We start from the raw sequence: 20,578 nt of genomic DNA, 5'->3' as shown, positions 1-20,578 counted from the left end.
CGCGCGCTCCCGCCTTCCCCGACTATTTGTATCGCTCTGATTGGCTAAACCAGGCGCTCGTCGAGCCTGCGACGTCAGGCGTTCTCGCTCCTGCCTTCGGGTCGCCGCTTGAGCTGATTGGAGGCGACTCCCGTAGCCTCTTTCTGTGACGTTTTGTCCTTTGAATCAGACGAGCGTCAGCGGCCTAGCAGATGTTCTTAAAGAGAAAACGACTCCTTTGGCCACAGCGTTGGAGGAAGCTCACCTTCCTCTCCCCCTCTTGAAACTTCAAAAGGTCCTTTTCGTAGCCAAACCACTGGCCACAGTTTAGAGGTGATAATAGCTGCATCGTTTTTGAATAGGGTGGCTAGAGGGTGTACATCACTTGACATAAGCCAAGAAGTCCCAGTTTTAAATTCCCACTAACCCTGCGCCTGTTACTGTCTTTGAGCATATCCTTCACAGGGCTATGGTCTGAAACTGTAGGCCACTCTAAGCTTCTTGAAAGATAGATGGAATAAAAATAAATAAGAAGTTTAGATTCGTCACCAGTTGCATATTACATGGTACTAGTTGTGCAGTTCAATATATGGGTGCATCTAATATATAGATCAGCTCCTGTTTTCAGTTTATGGATATATTCAAGTTAACCATCCATTCTTACTTTGATGGATGAATTTCACTTTGCTGCAGCCTGGGGATGGGCAAGGTGCTTGGCAGAGCGTAGCCAACTGCCTTGCACATAATGCACCTTGGCTATTAGCACTGAAAGAGGCAATTGTGAGACCTCTAAAGACTTCTTCTGTTGACATACCCCCCCCCCCCAATGAAAACAATGCATGGTCTTTCAGTGATTGCCATACAAATCCATCCACCCTTCTGGATCTACAGTGATACCTTGGTTCCCGAACGGCTTAGTTGCTGAACAAATCAGCTCTGAAATGCCGCAAACACTGAAGTGTTCCAGTTTGCTAACGTTTTTCGGAAGCCAAACATCCGAAGCGGCTTCCGCGGCTTCCAATTGAGTGCAGGAAGCTCCTAAAGCCAATTGGAAGCAGTGCCATGGTTTTCTAACGGTTTTGGGAGTTGAACAGACTCCTGGAATGGATTACGTTCAAGAACCACTGTATTTCAATTAAGCTTCAATACAAAAACTGAAGGAGCGTCTCCACCCCCATTGTTCTGCCCGGACGCTGAGGTCCAGTGCCGAGGGCCTTCTGGCGGTTCCCTCATTGCGAGAAGCAAAGCTACAGGGAACCGGACAGAGGGCCTTTTCAGTAGTGGCACCCACCCTGTGGAACGCCCTCCCATCAGATGTCAAAGAGAAGAACAACTACCTGACATTTAGAAGACATCTGAAGGCAGCCCTGTTCAGGGAAGTTTTTAATGTGTGACATCTTAGTGTATTTTTGGTCTTTCTGAAAGCCGCCCAGAGTGGCTGGGGAAACCCAGTCAGATGGGCGGGGTACAAATAATAAATTATTATTATTATTATTTGGTTGCCCAGATGGATGGGCTATACCAGGAGAGGGAAATGCATTGTGGCCTACCCTGTTCAGCATCTCTAGAAAGCTTTCGATATCATTGACAGTATCTTCTGAATAGGGTTGGGACTGTTCTTTTTTATTATTATTATTGGTTTCAGTCCTGACCTAGACATCCAATTCCAGAAGGTGGTCCTAGGAGACTACTCATGGACATTATTGTATTTATACTTTAGGGTCCATCTAGTTTCCTATACATTTATGTTTATTTATTTAATATATTTATACCTACATTTTAGGATACTTTCAGAGAGCAACTTACAAAAATGTGAAATGAAACATAATAATGTAATAAATGGGGGGAAATGCAACATCAAACAACACAGCATTGCTGCAAAAGTCTTTTTAAAAATCATTTCTTAACATGTACAGTCAAATCAGTTCAGCTGGAGATTCCAGTTGCACTCACCTAAGTTCTCTTTTTTGTTACATTAAGGTTAAATAATGGGAGTGCTGAATCAGTGTTTGCAAACTGTAATGGATGTGTAAGGCCAATAAACCAAAGATCAATCCAGACAAGTCAGATGTACTGTTAGAAGGTAGCTTTTCTGATCATGGAAGAAGCAGGCCAGTTACAGAATGGTACTGAACAGTGTTTGTATGATTAGCTTCATAGCTAGGGGTTCTGCTAAATCCAGAATGCTGGATGCTTAAATGATCCTCATGGTATGCAGTACCTTCCAATAGTGTCTCCTGGACAGAGATCAGAATAACCATCTAAGCAATCTTCAGACTGCGGCAGTGCTTTCTGTATAGCTGCTTTTGAAGACTTCCTAGACACGTTCAATTACTAAAAAATGTTTCTGCCAGATTATTAAGTGCAGCAACTATATGCTTCAAACATCCCCCGTTTTTAAATAGCTATCCTGGCTGCTGGTTCATTTCCAGGTACAATTCAAAGTGGTGGTGATTGCCTATAAAGATATATGCAGCTAGGGAACCTGATACCTGAAAAACAGTATTCTACCACACAAGACTGCTTGAACCTTGCAGCTATTTTCAGTACCCCTTTGCTGTGCCCCTCCATCTTCAAAGGATTGGCAAGTGGTGACAGGAAAAAGGATCCAGTTGGGCATGGCACCTTATCTATAAAATGTCCTCTCTAGGGAGGCCTGCCTGGCACTAACGACCATCTTTTTAGCGGATACAATTTACTGTACTTACACAGTCTTTCTAAAAGTAAGCAATAGTAAGTTTGTAGTTTTTATAACTGATGCTTTATCATATCATATCATGTTAGTTTTTAACTGTTGATTTTGAATTGGCTAGTTGCAAGGTGGTTGACATTTAAACTATTTAAATTATCAATTTCCAAGGTAGCTTTGATTGCACATTTACAGTGCGTGTTTACTTTGAAGTAAGTTCTGGCTTCACTGGGGCTTACTCTCAGGTAAGTGTGGAAAGGATTACACCCCAAATTAGTATTTCTTAACTCAATGGATCAAAGAAAATCCTGGTTGGGAAAACAGCTGAGTCTTCATCATACGCACTTTGCAGTCTGTATAGTTAACACTTTGTTATGGCAGTGCAGGCAGGCTGAAAGGGAAGATGGAATAAGCAACCAAATATATGTATCAGAAGAGTTGACTGTACTTTAACACATTTAAGGGCACTGCAAATTTCTGATTAAGAGTCCTATATTTCATACAAGCATTTTTACTTGAACAAATGTGTCTCTTCAAAAATAAAACTCAATATAGCATTCTCAGGAAGTAAGAACAAATCTTGTTATATTCATGGCTCCCATCCTTTCCCTCCAGGCTGTTGTGGCAGTTTAAGGCCTACAAGACCAGCTGCTTCCTCTGTTGACCGCTCTCCTTTGCCATGATATTCCTTATGCAATGCTAAGTGCTCTCGGACACTACGCAGAAGACAGAGATAGGTGGCAGCCTGGAAATGTAGGTCATGCTGGGCCCTGCATAATTTTTCACTGGTTACCTGCAAACAGAGAGATAGGTGAACATAAGAACCTCATAAATATATATCTATGCATTCTTATTAGAATCCCATCAAGCTGTGAAATTTGCTAGATCTAGATACATTTTAATTTGATCAGATTATTATGGCCAAGCTAAACAAGCATATCAGTTTAGACTAGAATGCCAGCTATGACTCTACCCAGAAAGAGATGGCATAACACATCTCTAGTAACCTCCAGATGTCACTGCATTTAACAGTAATCTATATGGAGTTGCTTTTGAAAAAAGTTCAGAAATTGCAGTTAATACACTTAGTCATAGACAATTGTTGGCATCTGTCTATCTCTAGAGCAGCGGTTTTCAACCAGTGTGCCGTGGCATCCTGGGGTGCCTTGAATGATGTTCAGGGGTGTCACGGGCAAGACTGGCCTCTGTCTCTCTTTTCTTCTCTCCCTCCTCTGATGCCCTCTTGCATCTCTGGCTACCAAAAGCTTGCACAGCTGTTTGTTGCAGCCCTGGCTACAAGCTCCACAGGTGAATGGTGTCTTGGGCTGGCCAGGGGGTGCTATTTGCCAGGAGCTGATGTGGCCTTGGAGTAAGCAAGCAAGCAGTTGAGGGAGCCCAGCCAGTCCTCCAGCCCTTGCTGTTGGGAATGAACAGATAAGTCCCAGGCCCCTGTGGGGCAGTTTGAGGAGGTACTTCTCTTTGGAGCAAGGGGCAGCAGCTCAAGAGACCAGGGACAGCAGCAGTGGCTGCCCAGAGGACTCCCAAGGAGAGGGGAGAGGACAGGAGGCTGAGAGAACACTCCACAAGGGAGGGTGTTCGAAAAAGCGTGAAAGACTGCCAGCTCTGCAGGCGAGGGGTGACATAACTGAGCTCCTGAGCCCCATAGGAGTGTCACTCCTGTAGTTGGTCAAGGGAGCCATGGACTCAAAAAGGTTGAAAACCTCTGCTCTAGAGACACTGGAGTGTGCCTCCAGGGGTACCACTATGTTAGTAGCACCAAAGTGACCTTCCCGGGGCACAAGCCTGAGCAATGTGTACATAAGTCCTGGGCTGACCAGACAAGACCTGCCTCTCGGCCTTGCTGATGTAGTCCAAATGAAAGTAGAGCAATATGTCTGGCACCAGCTTGACTACAGGAGTTGCCGGAAGAAGGAGTAGAAGGCACCATCCAGCCAATCTTAGGGACTCCACTCCAGATTGGTGTAGGTAGGGTTTACTTCTTAGCCTTTTCTTCTCCTGAAGATGTCCCACAAGGCAGTTGGTACTGATTTTTCCTCAGGATTTACTCCCAAAGCCTTTCTCACGAATGTTGATAGTTGCAAAGTGGCTGAGGTTTAAGATCAGAGTTTTCCTTCTCCTAGATGGGCCCCCTTACCAGGTTGACAAGCCCATTTGTCCCTCACTTCCCTCTACACCATGTGCAGAGACAGCCTTCTTTACCACTGGACCCCCTATTGGTCTCATTCGCTCAAATTGCTTTATATCAAGATGATTTTCTTAGCTGATAAAAGCTGGGAGCAGACATCAAAAAGAGGGTTGGTATATAAACCAAAGCTGTTTGGGTGCAGTGTACTGGATCTAACAACTTGAACTGGACCCATAAAACCGCAGGGAGAGGATAGCGGAGACCCTAAGGCGCGAAATGCACTCTTAGGATTTTATGAAGAGACTAGACGCTATGGTTATCCACAGCAGCCGCGCGCAGCGTGCATTACCGTAACCTAGAAGGTCGACATTATAAACGACATTACGGGACACACATTCTGTTTACGCAGCGACCCCACAGCCGTGCCGACTCCTCCTCACCAACGTACCCGGTGGGCGCGGAAGGCTTCCTTCAGATATCGGTAAGCCTCCGTCTCCCGGTAGGAGCGGCCGCCTTGCACATAGCGGAGCTCGCGCAGCAGACCGCGGAAAGTACGGAGAGGCGAACCCAGCGCCGCCATCTTGGCCAAACACTTCGGTTCCTCTCAGCCAAGGAAACGCCGCAGCCCGTTCCAGGTTCAGCCAATAAGATCAGCCGACGGGGGAACGCGGAACAGCTCCTTTCGCTCGCCCTGCAGGGACGGCTAACAGAGCCGAGATCAACCGAACTCAGCGAGCTGCGTGGGCGTCGCGGCAGCCTCGTGCTTAAGTTCGGGGCCGAGGCGTGACGTGGGGGAGCAAACTGAGCAGGCAGGGCGCGAGGAAACAACGGCTGTTGGACTCAAACTTCCGAACGCGTGGGCGTGGCCAGGATTTATGGGGGGGGGGGCAGAACCGAGATCTCTGCGATGCAGTTTGTCAGTTAAGTGTTTCTATGTGTTTCCTAGATTTGGGGGGAAGCTGCCCCCGCGCCCCGCTACACCCATGCCTGAAATCTCCGGCCAGGCACGGCGGGAATTGTAGTTCCACAACGGCCTGAGGACCGCTGGTTCTCCCAGCACAGAAGGCTTCCCTTTCAGAGGTGCCTTGACAGCCAGGCTCTTCCACCGCCAGCCTTGCCTGCAAATAGACTCCCAACAGTGGTCAGCCCTGGTGGGTCCCAGAAAGTGCTCAAAGGCGCCATAAAGGCTTAGCTGCACATTCGTGGCGTAAACCTGTTATGAAGCGGGCTGGGGTCCACCACATTTTATGCCATAAATGTGCTAAGCCTCCGTGTGCTGAAGACGAGGGCTGTGAAATGATTAGTTTTACTGTGGAAAGGCTGTGTGAAATGAACACGCCGCACGAAAGCTACGCACAGCGACAAAGTTACTCATAAGTAGTATCGAGAGAGTCAGCAGAATATTACTACTCTGCGTGTCGCTCACGTTACCGTTAGTATAACTGTAGTTAATGCCTTACTCCGACCACCGCGCTGAGAGGAAGCGTAATTCTTCAAACAGCTTAAAAATGTAAGCTGAATAACAGAGAGGGAGGAAGTGTGGAAAAAAACTTCACCCCAGATGGGACTCGAACCCACAATCCCTGGCTTAGGAGGCCAATGCCTTATCCATTAGGCCACTGGGGCTAACACAGTTTTAAGTCTTCCAATCCTGTTATTGTACCTAACACCGCATTTTTCGTAGACACGTCCCACCCCTTCCTTATACGTCGCAGGTTGCTCATCCGGCAACACTGTGACGTTTGCATGCCGGACGTTGCCCCACATGTTTCTAGACACACGAAGGCGCCCATAGAGCTAAGTAAGGGCTCTCTGCGTTGCGAAGGAACTCGCCTCTTGCTGAATGCAGAATGAAGACCGGGAAGAGCAAGAGTGTTAAACACTAAGGTTTATGCGTTTGTTTCGTCCATACATAAACATATTTACAAAGAATATGCATATAACAGCCCTTCATGTTTATTCAGAGGTATGCCACCACAGCATTTTTCCCCCAAGATAAACTTAACAGAGCTTTAGAAACACATTGCTTTTCTTTCCTAGTTATTTGCTCACCTACCATCCTTGTAAAATGCATCAGTTTTAAAATGCTTGCAAAATATCATGCATCCCTTTTTTCATTAGCACAGTTTTGCTAATAATTCCTCCAGCTTCCAAATTTGCCTACAAGGTGGCTTTTTAAAAACTATTCAACAGTTTAAGGGATGCTTTACATATTACAGTATTTCCAATTCACAACAATCCTGTCACCTGAGTAAATAGTGTATGGCACCTCTACAATGGGCAATAAATATCACCAGTTTATCAGTTCTATTGGAACTGGTTGTATATGAAAAAGCTCTAATAGTGTTTCTGTGTACAATTACTTCTGCGCAACTGAAGTACAGTATTAGGAAAAAGAGTAACAGTAACATGACATTATAATGCAGTAACATGACAATATAATGTATCCCATGCCTGGATTACAATCAGTCTTTTCCCATCTTAGGTTGGAATCCTCCATGGTGAGGTCTGACCTGAACAGTCATGTATGCCTTAGTAACATCTGGATTAGACTACTGCAAGGTGCTATTGTGAGGGTGCCTGTGCAAAAGCCTCAATGGGAACAAAATTAAAATTAATACAAAAGAAATCTGCCAGAGGCACTGGCAGTTAATGCTGGTGTACTGTCTTCCTCATTAGCTCCCAATCCATTTGCAGGACCAATTCAATGTATTGGTAAAAAGGTAAAGGACCCCTGACAGTTAAGTCCAGTCATGAACGACTCTGGGGTTGCGGCGCTCATCTCGCTTTACTGGCCAAGGGAGCCGGCATTTGTCCACAGACAGTTTTTCTGGGTCATGTGGCCAGCATGACTAAGCCGCTTCTGGCGAAACCAGAGCAGCACACAGAAACGCTGTTTACCTTCCCGCCGGAGCAGTCCCTATTTATCTACTTGCACTTTGATGTGCTTTCGAACTGCTAGGTTGACAGGAGCTGGGACCGAACAACAGGAGCTCACCCTGTCACTGGGATTCAAACCGCCGACCTTCCGATCGGCAAGCCCTAGGGCTCAGTGCTTTAGACCCTAACCTTCCTGTGTCCAGGATAGCTTCTAGTTGAATCTACCTGCTCTCTTGCATTCTTAGCCAAGGTGCTGCTTCACATGCCACTGTTACGAGAGCGCATTTTTGACAACTGGACCTAGACTGAGGATTTTTCTTCACATGTAGTCTTGACAACACACAACCCTCTTCTTGCTTCTGTAAATATCTTTTTTGTGATCATTTGGGGATCAGGTATATGAGTTTTTGCTTTGATATTTTGTGTTTTCATTGTACTCTAAATCATATTGTTCTCCCTATACTGTTAGTTTTGTTGGGTTTAAAAAATGCATTATTTGATAGCAACATTGCATGTTTTAATGGCTTCAATTACATAAATAAATAGCAGAAGACAGATGGGCTTATATGTACATTCCTCTTTATTTAATACAGCACAGACACATGACACATACAAAAGGGGGGAAAACACTCATGAAGGCCCTGCCATAGTTAAGAACAGGAACACTTACACTCAATTGAACAAGGCTCCCACTTCAGATCAGATATCTGCTAACTACAGATGCATTCTTAGAGGAAGTCTGTTGCAAAAAAATAAAAATCTGCACCCTGTTTGGAAGTGTGAAAACTGGGAATTCCTGGACTTCAGAGGCAGGCATGCCATGAAGAAAATTGCTTGCTTCTGACATCAAGCAATTTTGGTTCTGGAACAAATATATGTTATTCAATATGTTATTGTTCAGGTCCAAACCATGATATAGTGTGCTAGGAGTAAAAGTATTTGCTTCCCAGATAAATAGCATTTTAAAAATTGAGCAAACCTTAACGTACACTTAGAACTGGGGCAGGCAATTGTGACAGCAGCTTTCCCTTTTTCCTACTCCAGTTTTAGATGGATAGTAAGCAAGCACCAGTTCTGGTGAGGAGCCTTACATACTTAAAAAAAGAACAAAAATACAAAAAGGAGGGCGATAGGGGTATTTACAAAATTCATGGCTGGTACAGTACATCATTTAAGACACACTATGCTACAATCTTTCAGGTCCTGAGATTATTACAAAAAAGTTAATTCAAATATTGTGTTCAGATTCGGTTTGAGAGAGGAGGAAAAGATAAAATCATTTACGCCACGTCAGTAGAACACATCTCCCTAAAAAGCAAAACCAAAAGCAGTTGGCACCAGTTATCAAGTAGCTGTGTTTGGCTACTCAAGCCCCCTTCTCTAAGAGAAGCCATTTATATTTGTTGCATGGAGTACATTATCACATGGAAGATGTTTTAGGAGAGTATTCTCCCCACATGAAGCCAAAGGTTTCCCCTTCAGTTACATAAAAACTCCAGTTCTAACTAGTAAAGTAAGCCTACATGTGGAACCTAGAACACAGTTACTGCTTCAGATGTGTTTGCCAAGTATGGTTTATTACAGCACCACTACTTGATAAGGAAGCTTGTTACATTAAGGAGGGGTATACAAACTAGTAATTTTTTAAAACTACTCATGTGTCAATTTTGTCAAGTAGTGAGCTAACCATGTAGAAGTTTCCTCACTTTGTATAACCTCTTCTATTAAAATGTATAGCCAACTGAGCTAGGTATTAAAAGCTTACTTCTCCCCCAAGTGAATGTTAATAGGTGAAGAAAACACACACACGTGATTCAGCAGAAAGGTTAGAACTGCTAGCCTTTAAACTTCAAAGCTTTACTGTTGATTGATTCCCTTTATTAGGAAAATTCATTTTAGTCTTTTGTTCCAGAATAATTTCTGCTCAATGCTCTGAATTTATGACACAGGCACTCACTTATAATAAACATATTGTGACCTAGAAAATACAATGGATGAAATGTAATGTTTAGGTCTGAATGTGCTAAGAGGGGGAAAGGGGGAGAGCTAGTTTATAATGCTAAAAATTCAACGCTGCTCAGCAGGTTTGAGGTCAAGTTAAGCTTATTTTAAAGTAACGTAAGTATAATTGAGTTTTTGCTTGCTTGCTAGCAGTCCAAATACTCTAAAGCTTAGAATCTACCTCCAACACTGAGAATGAATGACAAAAGTGCACCAGTTGCAACATCAGGGAGTTTAGTCAGGCAATTATTTAAACCACAGAAGGTCCAACACTGAAATGTGCAAGAGGAGGCAGAAAAGTATCAGGATTCTAAATTGACTTACATTTAGAGGAGGGTCTATCTAGAGGAAGAGTTAGTTAAAATGTCCAACTGACATTTCTCTGTGTACAGGTGAGGTATTCATTCACTTGCAGATTTATCAAGTTCTGTTTGCTGATGGTAATGAAGGATCTTTCTCCCATAGTTACGTGTTTCATGTCTGCATATTTGATAATGTCAATCAAGGCATTACATCATCAGATTTTAATATCGTTCTTAAAGCCATGAAGTTTCTTCATGACACTAGCTTTGAACTGGTGAAAGTCTTTTTGCTTTTTATCTAGAGTTTAATTTCCATGTTACAAAAATATTTCTGTAGTATACACATTCAAAAAGCTATATCTTGTTTCTTTGGGTAAACGTCACACCAGCATGGGAAATGTATATGTGCTACTGAATGATAAGTCTAGTTATATGCATAGTTTATTTTACTGCCTACTGAATCAAACTAAGGCCTTGTAGATAGAAGGGAAAGGCTGAAAACAAAGACCATCCCTGCCCCCCTGTGCTAAAAACCAGTTGCTTCTAAATAAACATTGAGTGCCATGCCTACCATTTAGCTTCCTCTGAATTTGCTTGTTTCTGCCAATTTATGTTTTATGTCAGGAAAGAGCATACCCAGTTGTTATCTTTGCTGCTAAATGTCAGCACAGCAAGTGAAAAATCCTCAGTCCTTAAAAAGGTGAAAAATAATTGAATGTCGTGTACACTATTTAACAGTCTACAATAGGAATGGGTGAAGGCTTCAGAAAATTATTTGTTATATGGAACAAAGACACTCTTATCCTGCACAAGAACTGCTCCACAATGCAACATTTATGGTAAGATAAAACTAGAGAACCCTGGTTTTCTGCTGTGCCAAACGAAAGGATAATTCAATTAGGGAAAAGAACTGAAAATGGTCTAAACACGGAGCTTGCGTTTCCTGGAGCGAGTGAGTTGAATGGTTCCTTAGCTTAATCTCAAAGCTCTTTTAAAACTTCAACCACCAAAAAATTGGTGGGAGCTGTAAAAAGGCAAAATTGAGCAAAAGGGTCCTGAGAAGTGGATTCAGAGAAGAGTAAGGGCAATTTCTGCACTGTTACACTGATTCCACACCACCACATTTCCCTAATACTTCCACCCATAGAAAATGACACATTTTGGGGTTCTTTGATGAAGTTATGTTTAGAGCAAGCTCATTTTTTCCTAAATGTAAGTTCCTTAAAGCTTAATTTTAGGCCATAGCTCAGGCTTCAAACAAACAAGGGCATGGCAGTCTCTCTCTTCCCTCCCAATTAGAACATTCCTTGCTAAATGGAAGTTTGTTCAAACCCCTTTTTTGACTAGAGGTAGAACAATCTTCTCCAATATTTGCACTGGAATTAGGAAGAAACTAACTCACTACATAGATAATATCTCCCTCAGCCACAATGAGCCACCTTCACCTAAACAGGTATAGCAGTATTCAGCACTGAGTGCCCAACCATTGATTCAGAATTATTTTGACAGAACTTAGATCTGTTTTAGAGATAGTAAAACCTTGTTAAATAATACACTGTTAAAGAAAACCCAGATTATTTTTTTACAAATATATAACAAGCTTTAAAATGCACATTTACTTATTCTGATTGCTAGGTTGCATTTTTACTATTCTCACAGTTCATTAATTTACAGTAGTAGGCGTCATAAAAATATTGACATTAAGTGAAATCCTGTTGTAATTCTTTGCTTGAAACTAGTTTGCTACTCTTTAATTTAGCAAATTTGCTACTTAATTGCAAGATACTTGTGTGACTAATTCTGACACAGATTTTTAGATATGTATCTGAGCAACACAGGGAAGCTCAATGTGCATGGGAAACAGTCACTTTAAGTAGGAATATTTAGTCACTACTGTCACCAGATAGCTGCCTAGAGATCCAAAGAACAGGTTCCTCAGATGGAGTAGAACAATATGAAAAGGATTCTACCTTTTTAGCCAGCACTTTTTGTGTTGCCGGAACTGAAATTAACCTTGCTAGTTTGATTTAAGAAATACGAATTCTTGATACAATTTCTAAAACTTGTGGAAATTTGTTCAGTGCTTCTTCTTTTTTTGCTAAGAATGTTATATTTTGTTGAGAATTGTGTCACACTTTAGGAATACCAGTTCAAGTTTATTCAATATTTATACCACTATCAGACTAGCACTATTATACTAAAATTTAATATGCAACCTGAAACTCCAGTGAGAATAGTTCAGCCCATTTCCAACTAACCACTCATTTCCTTACAGTTGCTCAAATACACCTAATTACCATACTCTCACCTGTGTCTGTGTTCACCTTTGTAAGTAAACATTAATGCTACAGAAAACATATGAAACATTAGGGCTGTCGGGAATACTGCCATGTGTGAAAGCAAGCACCTAATAATGAATGCCATAATACAGCAGTGATAACATTACACACACTAATTACAGAAGGGAAAAGTCATTTTAACAGCATAAAGTCATATTGGCAGGTTCAAGGTTCTTCCAAATACCTCCTAGCACTTTAGGACCTCTGAGTATACTTTTTGAGGAAAGTTGGGAACAAAAAACAAAGAAAAGGCACTTAACCAAAGGACAAAGGCCTGAATCAAGTAAGTTGGAGTGATCACACTATTCAGAGGCAGAACCAAATTATATAAAAACTTTTACACGTTGCCATAAAATTAAATTGCATAAAATGTTGATCAGTTGTTTACCTTTGTGTTTAGTTTTTAGAAAATAGAAAAAGCAAGCAATTCTACAATGACCAACACTGGAAGAGACCTGGGTGAAAACCTTCCAAAGCTTAGCCTGACTGCAGGCTTTGCTTCTTCCCTGCAATACTATCCTGAAAAGTCCCAAAATAAAAAAAATAAGCGCAGTCACTATATCTGTTGCCAATGCACTCCAATAAATCAAGACATTCTAATCTTCCCGTGGGCAACTCTAAAACCAATCTGTAAACTAGATTTAAATTTACTTATAAATATAGCCAAAAGTTCTTTCCACGAATGTAGCAGCAAACATAAGACAGTTGGGAGCTTTAAGAGACTATCTGTCAGATGATTATGGTTCCGTATAACTGATGGTAGCTTCGGAATTGCAGAATCTTTACTTTTGTACCAAGTGGAGAGGCTATGCAGAGGTTGGATTAGACTGCTAAAAATGGAAAGAAGTGTCATCTTGCTTGTCTACCCCACTTCCAGCTGGATAAATTAAAAGTCACTTCTTATTTAATAAAACAGATGTCAAACCCACAGCACCCACACCTTTGACTTTGACAAAATTCCCAACCATCTTCCGGGAGACAAGCAGATATAAAAGTCTGAACAAAAAGGAGTAATTTAAACCATCAACTTTTATCTTAAGGTTGGAGGAGAACAATATATTGTTAAGACAACTGACGTTTTTGCATCTTGTAGTTCAATGCCTGTATCCTTTATCTAGATTTTGGATAAATTCCAGATAACCTGGAAATTGCTAGTGTGTTCCCATAAGGTTAAGCACACATAGCAGAAGGCATAATTTAAATAATATTCAATTTCCAAACCTGTACTTGAAAATTATTGCTTGTATTTGAGGCTCAGAGTGAGCTTGCCATTTTAGTTCCTGGTTCAGCTCAGCTGCCCAGAATAACAGCTTTGACTTATTGCTTGTGAATACTGAGGGGGTTAGGACAAGAGCAACGTGAATTCCCGAAGACCTTTAAAAACATCACACAACTAAATGGAATCTTACTATGCAGGAAGTTCATCAAATTAAACCGCATTAGAATGCTATTTATCCTCTTTCTAGCCAATTCATTAGATCCAACTATTCAGCTCATGTGCCTATATCTTTTTATTTTTTAAAAAATGCTGCACTTCACTGTGTTGATTCATTCCAATATCTTTTTTCCCCTTTACTGTGCACACAGTGCAGAGTTGGCATCCATCATTATTTTACTGGTGTCACAATGTCTTCTGATACTTACAGCTGGCTGTTTTTGAAACTTGATCGTCTGAGAGTTCACATTGTATGCCCAGCTTATTCCTGTTTGACTTCTTTGTGGCGGGATGAATGACTGTGTAGTCTGACCAATCAACTCATTCACTGATGTAATATATTATTAGAATATGCATGAGCTATACTGAAGGGGCAGGCAATTTGTGCTATTTTGTTCTAAAGGAGGAAATTTCATTTTTCAGTAGCTTAACCATGGACTAAAATTTTGCTTTATAAATACAGAAGAGCTTAAAAGGGAAAAAGTGACATAAATGAATTGTCTGGTACAATATTTCTATCCGTGATAAACACCTGGAAGCAAAAAACTAAGTCTGCCAGAAAAACATTTGACCTCCATACTTTCTCCTACTGCATATCAGAATGAACAGAGGGGGAAAAGGAATATTGCCTGCCTAAGATTTAGTGTTCATAATAAGATCCGCAAAGGCAGACTCATCACATGCCAAATTCTCACTAAATTCCTTCTAGTTAAGCCAATGTAACCTCACATTTGATGGTATTTTACTGAAAATACATTTCTATCTCACTCAAGCAATAACTGCATTTATTACTTTTATTTTTCTCAACGTAGTCACACTTTCAAGATACATTAAAAAAGGATTCAAAAACATACTTAATTTGCAATGCAGGCTTTAAATTGCTACAAGGGAAAGCCAACACTATAGTAACAAGCTTGCAGAGAATGTAAGATTTTGTATGTTTATGCATGGAATATATGCTGTGGTGAACAAGGAAGTTTTTACTTTTATCTCAAGGGTCAGCAAAATGAGTAAGAGAAGAAAATATACCAGTTAATAGTTTGGGGACTCTAAGGTTTGGGGGAATGAACCAGCCAAATATATTCTGAACTAAGTATGGCAAGTTTGTAGTCCCTTCTACCAAACTACAAGAAATATCTTAGAAAAGTCTTTTGTTTACCTTGCATTTGGTAAAATTCAATATTTAACTGAGTTTTTTATTCCATGATGTTGTGCAAAGTTCTTTATTAGTGGGCTCAACCCAACATTCAGTTACTGTATTTATATTATATATTATTTAAATATATGTATATTTTTACATATAGAATTAGTGTGAAATCTAAATTAGTAAATATAACATATCTGGCTTTCTAAGATGAAGGAACATACCTGGAAACAAAAAACGTGTCTGGTAGAAGGCAGCAGCAAGTGTGATCTAGGCCACTATACAATAAAGCTATACAGGTATGTGGGTAGAACACTATGAAGAGCCAAAGATTTCTCTGAAGTTTTAATGCAGCCACTCATACTGTTCAACAGACAAGCTGCTTGTCTGCTTAAACTGCAGCTTGACCAATTTGCAGTTGAAGTTTCAAAGAAACCCCCAGCTATACATGTTCTCCTGCATGCGCATATACCTTTATTGGAGAATGGCCTTCATTTTCAGATTACTTAAGATTTTTCAGTTTTTTCAGGCTAGAACTGGTCAAAATGTTTTAATAAGATTTAAGTGAGAGAAAATAGATACTTTTTACAGAAGAGCACAATGTCTCATGCCTTCTTGATTTTTCTTAACAAAATTATATTTTGATCCAAATATTCCTTCTGTAATAATTACGAAGTGCAATACAAGATTTGCCTCCCCAACATCTAACATATTGCTATCAAAAACTGAATGTCAGCAAAGAAGTTGTGTCCCTGTGCAACAAGGGGGTCAGGTTTTATACCTCCTAGCTATGCAGGTATTAGGAATGCTGGAGGTACATATTTTAAGCCAAGGCTGAAGGCACCTCAACTACTCTTTGGAGAAGGCTTTGAACAGTACTGAGAAAAGCAAGATTCTGTACAAAAGCAAGCTACATGTAGTTATTGTGAGCTGGAAATCAATACAGTGTGAGACTTTTTAGAGCTATTACAAGAGGGAGAAGAACCAGAGACAAGACTTTCTTCACAAAGGATCAAAACTGGAGATTTCTGGATTATGTTTATGAAAAATAAGGCAACTCTGAAGTACTACAGCAAGATTAAGGGCAGGAAAAGACTTTCTTCAGAAGATACTGAAAGCAAGATCTGGTCTGATGAAGCCAAGTAAGTTCTCATTTTATATTTGAGTATATGAAGTTAAATTGAAGAATGGTTACAGAACACCCTCCGACTTCTCCCTTCCTCCCATCGTGAGAGGGGAAAAACTCTACCCTGGTCAATGACATTACCTATGGTGAACAATCCTCCCCGTCTGTAATCTTTAGGCTCTTCAAAGAGATAGTGACAAAATGGCCTTAGCTTGGTGTGGAGAAAATACTTTCTTCCTTGCTTTTCTACATAATCACAATTTCTGCTTTATATGCCACATTATCCAAAGCTGTACAGAATGTTCCTAACTGGCATATACTGTAGACTTCCCTGGGGACAACAGATGTATGGCCTCACTTGCATGATGGATAGAGATGTCTATTTTAGCTTCCTTTCACAGATCCACTATCAGATATCAGCCTGAAAGAAGGTTTGTGCTGCTGTAGGTTTGACAACTGAACCTATTTGGCCAAACCTTTCTGAGCTATTCAGAAAGGATAAAAGGCTTTGGGAATTCACTAGGAGATATCAAACTATGAACCATTTTTACATGAACACTTTCCTCCTTTTCCTTCTCTCTTTGATCAAGTATTCTTTTTCTTCTTCTCCTCCTCCTCCTCCTCACCACAGTGCTTGGAATCAGAATATGTAAACATTGACAGAAACAGCAGCTCTGTGTCCGCGTAAGCACTTTCCCAACTGGTCAGTCTCCATCAGCAAAGCAGAACCACTTTAACTCCCTGGCTCATCAGGACATCACTGGGTTTTCCTCTGTAACTTAGTGTCCCCTTTACTTTGGCCTCCATCTGGAATTTGAAGATGAAAGGGGGGATTCATATAAGGTAAATTGTCTTATTATGTAAATTACTCTCACGAAATGTATGTTATATGATGGAATCTGCATTCCCACTTGACAGCCTTTACAACGAAAACAATTTTCATGCAACACTTTTATGGAATTCATTGCCACACTACGTGGTACATTCCAATAGTACAGTTGGATTCAAAACTGGCAAAGACAAAACTTAGCAAGTAGGCAAATACTAAGAGGCCCAGCCATGCCAGATATGCCAGTATCCCTGCACTTGACTCCAGAAGCAAGAATGTGGGAGATAGGTTAACTGGTCTGCTTCATTGAAATTCCACTCCAATTCTTTCTGAGAAATATTTATTTGAGAAAAATGCCTTATGAAAGAGCTCAGTTCACTTATTTTATATATGCAGTGACAGATAATCAAAGTAGGTGAAAACCCAAAATTCATCCCAAGTTGAGAATTCTCCTTGAGATGTAGAGATAACCAGGCCCTCAAGCAATCTCAGAAGCCATTGTTAGGTCCTAGTGTTTTCTGGAGTACTTCTGGCAGCTGCCATAATGGAAATGTTGGAAAAACAGATTCCACAGCAGTTTTCACTATTGTAGAATTACAAAAGACTTTAGCCATGATGAGAAAATTGTTCTTTCACTTTTAAAAAGTGTTATTTCACTTTCTTTTTCTTTTAAAAAGAAATTTTTTTCCCCTTACCTGTATAAGCTTGCTGCAAGTGAGCAGGCAGAGGTGTGTGAGACAGCGCTGTTGCATGTTGAGCTCCAGGCGGTAAACTCTTCAGTAAATCTGAAGTAGTGTGGATAATAAAAAACAAATACAACAACAAAAATTAAGAGCTAATTGATGCAAACAATCTACTTTGCATAAATGCACAAAGCAGCTTTACTTATTTTTGTCCAAAACATCTTCAGTAATGGTTACCAGTTCAATATATACATGTTCTTTCAGTAAATGTAACAGATACATTGTTTAAAATGCCAAGAATGCAACTTAAGGAAATATCCTGTTTGATACCACTTTTGTTTTTAATATATGCTATCCTGTGGTAGTGGAACAAGAAATATAGCTAAATAAATGTGTCAACTTAAGACTTCCCAAGAAACTAATATTAAACGTTCCAAGTCTAATATCAAACAAATACTGAAATCTACATTTGGTAAATAAGAAGGGAAAAAACTGTTTACAAAAGATGCACTTACGATATCAAAGGCAAAGCTTATTTTCGATTGTAAGCTATGGTGCTCATTTTAATCGATTTTCTGGGATGCAGAATGTTAGGGTTTTGTCCCACTTTATAAACAAAAATTTCTCAAATTCCAATTATCACAGGGCACTTCATCCAGAAAGGAAGTCAAAAATCAGTGTGCACATAATGTGGAAAAACATACACGTTTACATACATAATATTGAGAGTTTAAAAATAGCTATTAACAGCAACCAAAAAATAAAACCCTCACCTACAAACTGTGAAGTATTTCTAGAGATCCCTGCATTTTCCTTGCAATTACAGTGTTTATGTGAAAGGAGGCTTAAAGAAATTGGATGGGAAAAATATCTAGCCTTACTTACTCTGCGCTAGGCTGTGGTGGAAAGCCGCTGAGGTAGATCCCGAGTTGGTTGTTACTCCAGCTGTGTCTGTTCCAAAGCCAAGTAGTTCCAATGGGAACTGAAAGGGCACAGTCACAGGAACAAGGCTACCCAGCATCCCAAAAGGAGCCAATGGAGCAGATGTCACATTCTGATTGGTTACAGACAGGGGTGATGTCATGAGCGTCAAAGGTGAAGCATTTGCCAGTAATGATGCACCTGTTGTTGACTGTATAGAGACAAGTGTTACTTTTAAATCTGTTTTACAGCTTTTCTGGGACACACCCAAGAAAATAAGGTTAATTATATAAATATCTGAAGTTTTACTACGTAAAACAAGGGTCATGCTTTTCTACACATTGCCTATGTGGCTTCTGGTACAACTTTATAAAATATTCAGGTAGCAGTGAGTGCTGCGTTCCCTTTTTGTCTTGCCATTAGTGTAAGTTACTGTTTCCACAATTAATAGTTTTAAATGGGAGAGTTTTATAATGCTTCAACCATTCCCTCAGCTTCTCTTTCCCACAGCATTGCATCCATTGCACTTACATTTAAAATTCAAGATTTTGTAAGAGTGTTACTGAAGGCATAAATTATTTCATAGCACAATTTAATGTATGCTTACTTGGAAGTAAGTCCCAAGGAGTTCAAGGGGGCTTATCCCAGTAAGTGTACTCAGGATTGCAGTACCAGTTTAGGGAACAAAGCAGCTATAACCAAGAAACCCTAGTACAAGAAGGGAAGGATTTCTACAGTTATCATAATTTATTATATGTATCACCATTCTAACATGCTCACTTCACCCTGAACATAGAAATATAGGAAGAGCAGACAAGAATCAAATGCAGCAATCTATGAGTGTGTGCTACAACTATGGCAAGAGAATACTGGATGGGGTTTGGATGAGTTGGCCCAATCTGCCAGGCTATGCCAGGCTCTGCAACTGTTGAGCTACCAGCTTCGCACAATAAACTATGGGTCAGTGGAAGGTAGTGCTGCAGTATGCTGCTGGTAATAGCCAGCGGCTGCAATCTCCTCCTCAGGAACCCTCACACGTTTATGACTTTTTTGGCTTAGCATTATGTGCAAGCCAGCTGCTCTAGAAACTAACACAGTAAATGCTGAAAAGGACTACATGAAATGGTATGAATGTATGAAGTTCAGAAAGCTCTTGGAAGATTTGATACACAAAGAAGGAAATGTAGAAGCAGAAAATATTACAGTGAAAGCCGAGTTAGGCTTTTAGATGAAGGACCACAGGTAAGAAGGCTTACAGTATAGCTACTCTGGCTGTAGGTCCTATCACTGGATGAAAGGGAGGCTGACGAGCATAGTATTAGCTGCTTTTTCGGCCCAAGGCCCCTCATTAAGAAAGTGGTAGTAGACATGGAGTCTGAAGCAGTTATATAGAAGAATGGAGCAAATAAATATTAATTTTGGGAACAGTTGCTTCTATAAGCAATGCTTTACTTTAAGTAATGCTACATTTAAGGAAATAGAAATGATTGCTGCTTAAATTATGGCAGGATACAACAGAAGAGTAATAAAACATCAGACAAGCACCATTGATTAAAATTGTTCAGACTGACAATATGGACTAGCTCGTGTGTTTTTAACTCATGAGATGGTGAGGCCTATTCCATATAGGACATTATAGACTAGAATGAATATTAGAATATTAGAAAATAGAACTTGCAGCAAACATCACAGAAAAACACCGAAGCACCAGAATCGCTTTGGCTTGCATATCTGGGTTATGTTCAAGTCTAAAGTATACAAATTTAAAATAACAGTTTTATAATAAAAAGATAGAAGATGTTGATTAAAATAAGAAAACAGAGAGGAAAATGAAAAATGAAAAAGAGTTTCTCACATGAAACTGCTTTTTCCATGTAATGTGAATTAGCCTTTTCTGTTAAGCCTTTGAAACAAATCTCAACATGATACTGTAAATATGCTGAAGTTTGCTCCCACTGTGTATTGTGCTAAACAAATGTGTCATTTATGCCAAGAGTGACTAGGGTTTCCCCCACCTACTTCAATATAATAAATTCTATTGTAATATATCACTTATTCTATACTGTGAATCACATAAGGGATATGTGGGATACAAATCACATAT

At 40.3% G+C, this 20,578-nt stretch overlaps 2 protein-coding genes and 1 non-coding gene across 4 annotated transcripts in view; all 3 read right to left on the bottom strand.

Moving 5' to 3' along the window:
* Positions 1-3,142: 3,142 nt before the first annotated feature.
* Positions 3,143-5,544, bottom strand: FMC1 (formation of mitochondrial complex V assembly factor 1). Its single transcript, XM_028747816.2, has 2 exons — positions 5,263-5,544; positions 3,143-3,461 (listed from the first exon to the last, which is right to left on the bottom strand). The coding sequence occupies exons 1-2, from the start codon at positions 5,392-5,394 to the stop codon at positions 3,258-3,260; spliced, it is 336 nt and encodes a 111-aa protein (XP_028603649.1). The 5' UTR covers positions 5,395-5,544; the 3' UTR covers positions 3,143-3,257.
* Positions 5,545-6,367: 823 nt separating this feature from the next.
* Positions 6,368-6,440, bottom strand: TRNAR-CCU (transfer RNA arginine (anticodon CCU)). Its single transcript has one exon. It is a non-coding gene; the product is annotated as a tRNA-Arg (tRNA).
* A 1,816-nt stretch (positions 6,441-8,256) lies between these two features.
* UBN2 (ubinuclein 2) overlaps positions 8,257-20,578 on the bottom strand; it is a 48,119-nt gene continuing 35,797 nt past the window's right edge. Inside the window, exons 15-17 of one of the 2 annotated variants that reach the window (XM_028746492.2) lie at positions 18,439-18,685; positions 17,566-17,655; positions 8,257-16,848 (exon numbers count right to left, since the gene is read on the bottom strand). In XM_028746492.2, coding sequence (XP_028602325.2) covers positions 16,799-16,848; positions 17,566-17,655; positions 18,439-18,685 — 387 coding nt within the window. In that variant the 3' untranslated portion in view covers positions 8,257-16,798. Of the gene's footprint in view, positions 16,849-17,565; positions 17,656-18,438; positions 18,686-20,578 lie in introns of those variants that run through there. The other variant, XM_028746493.2, reaches the window with a different exon arrangement.

Source organism: Podarcis muralis, chromosome 10 (assembly GCF_964188315.1).
Source record: "Podarcis muralis chromosome 10, rPodMur119.hap1.1, whole genome shotgun sequence".
NCBI classification, from domain to species: Eukaryota; Metazoa; Chordata; class Lepidosauria; order Squamata; family Lacertidae; genus Podarcis; species Podarcis muralis.
Note: the sequence above shows the minus strand (reverse complement) of the source record. Positions and strands in the feature narration are given on the sequence as shown.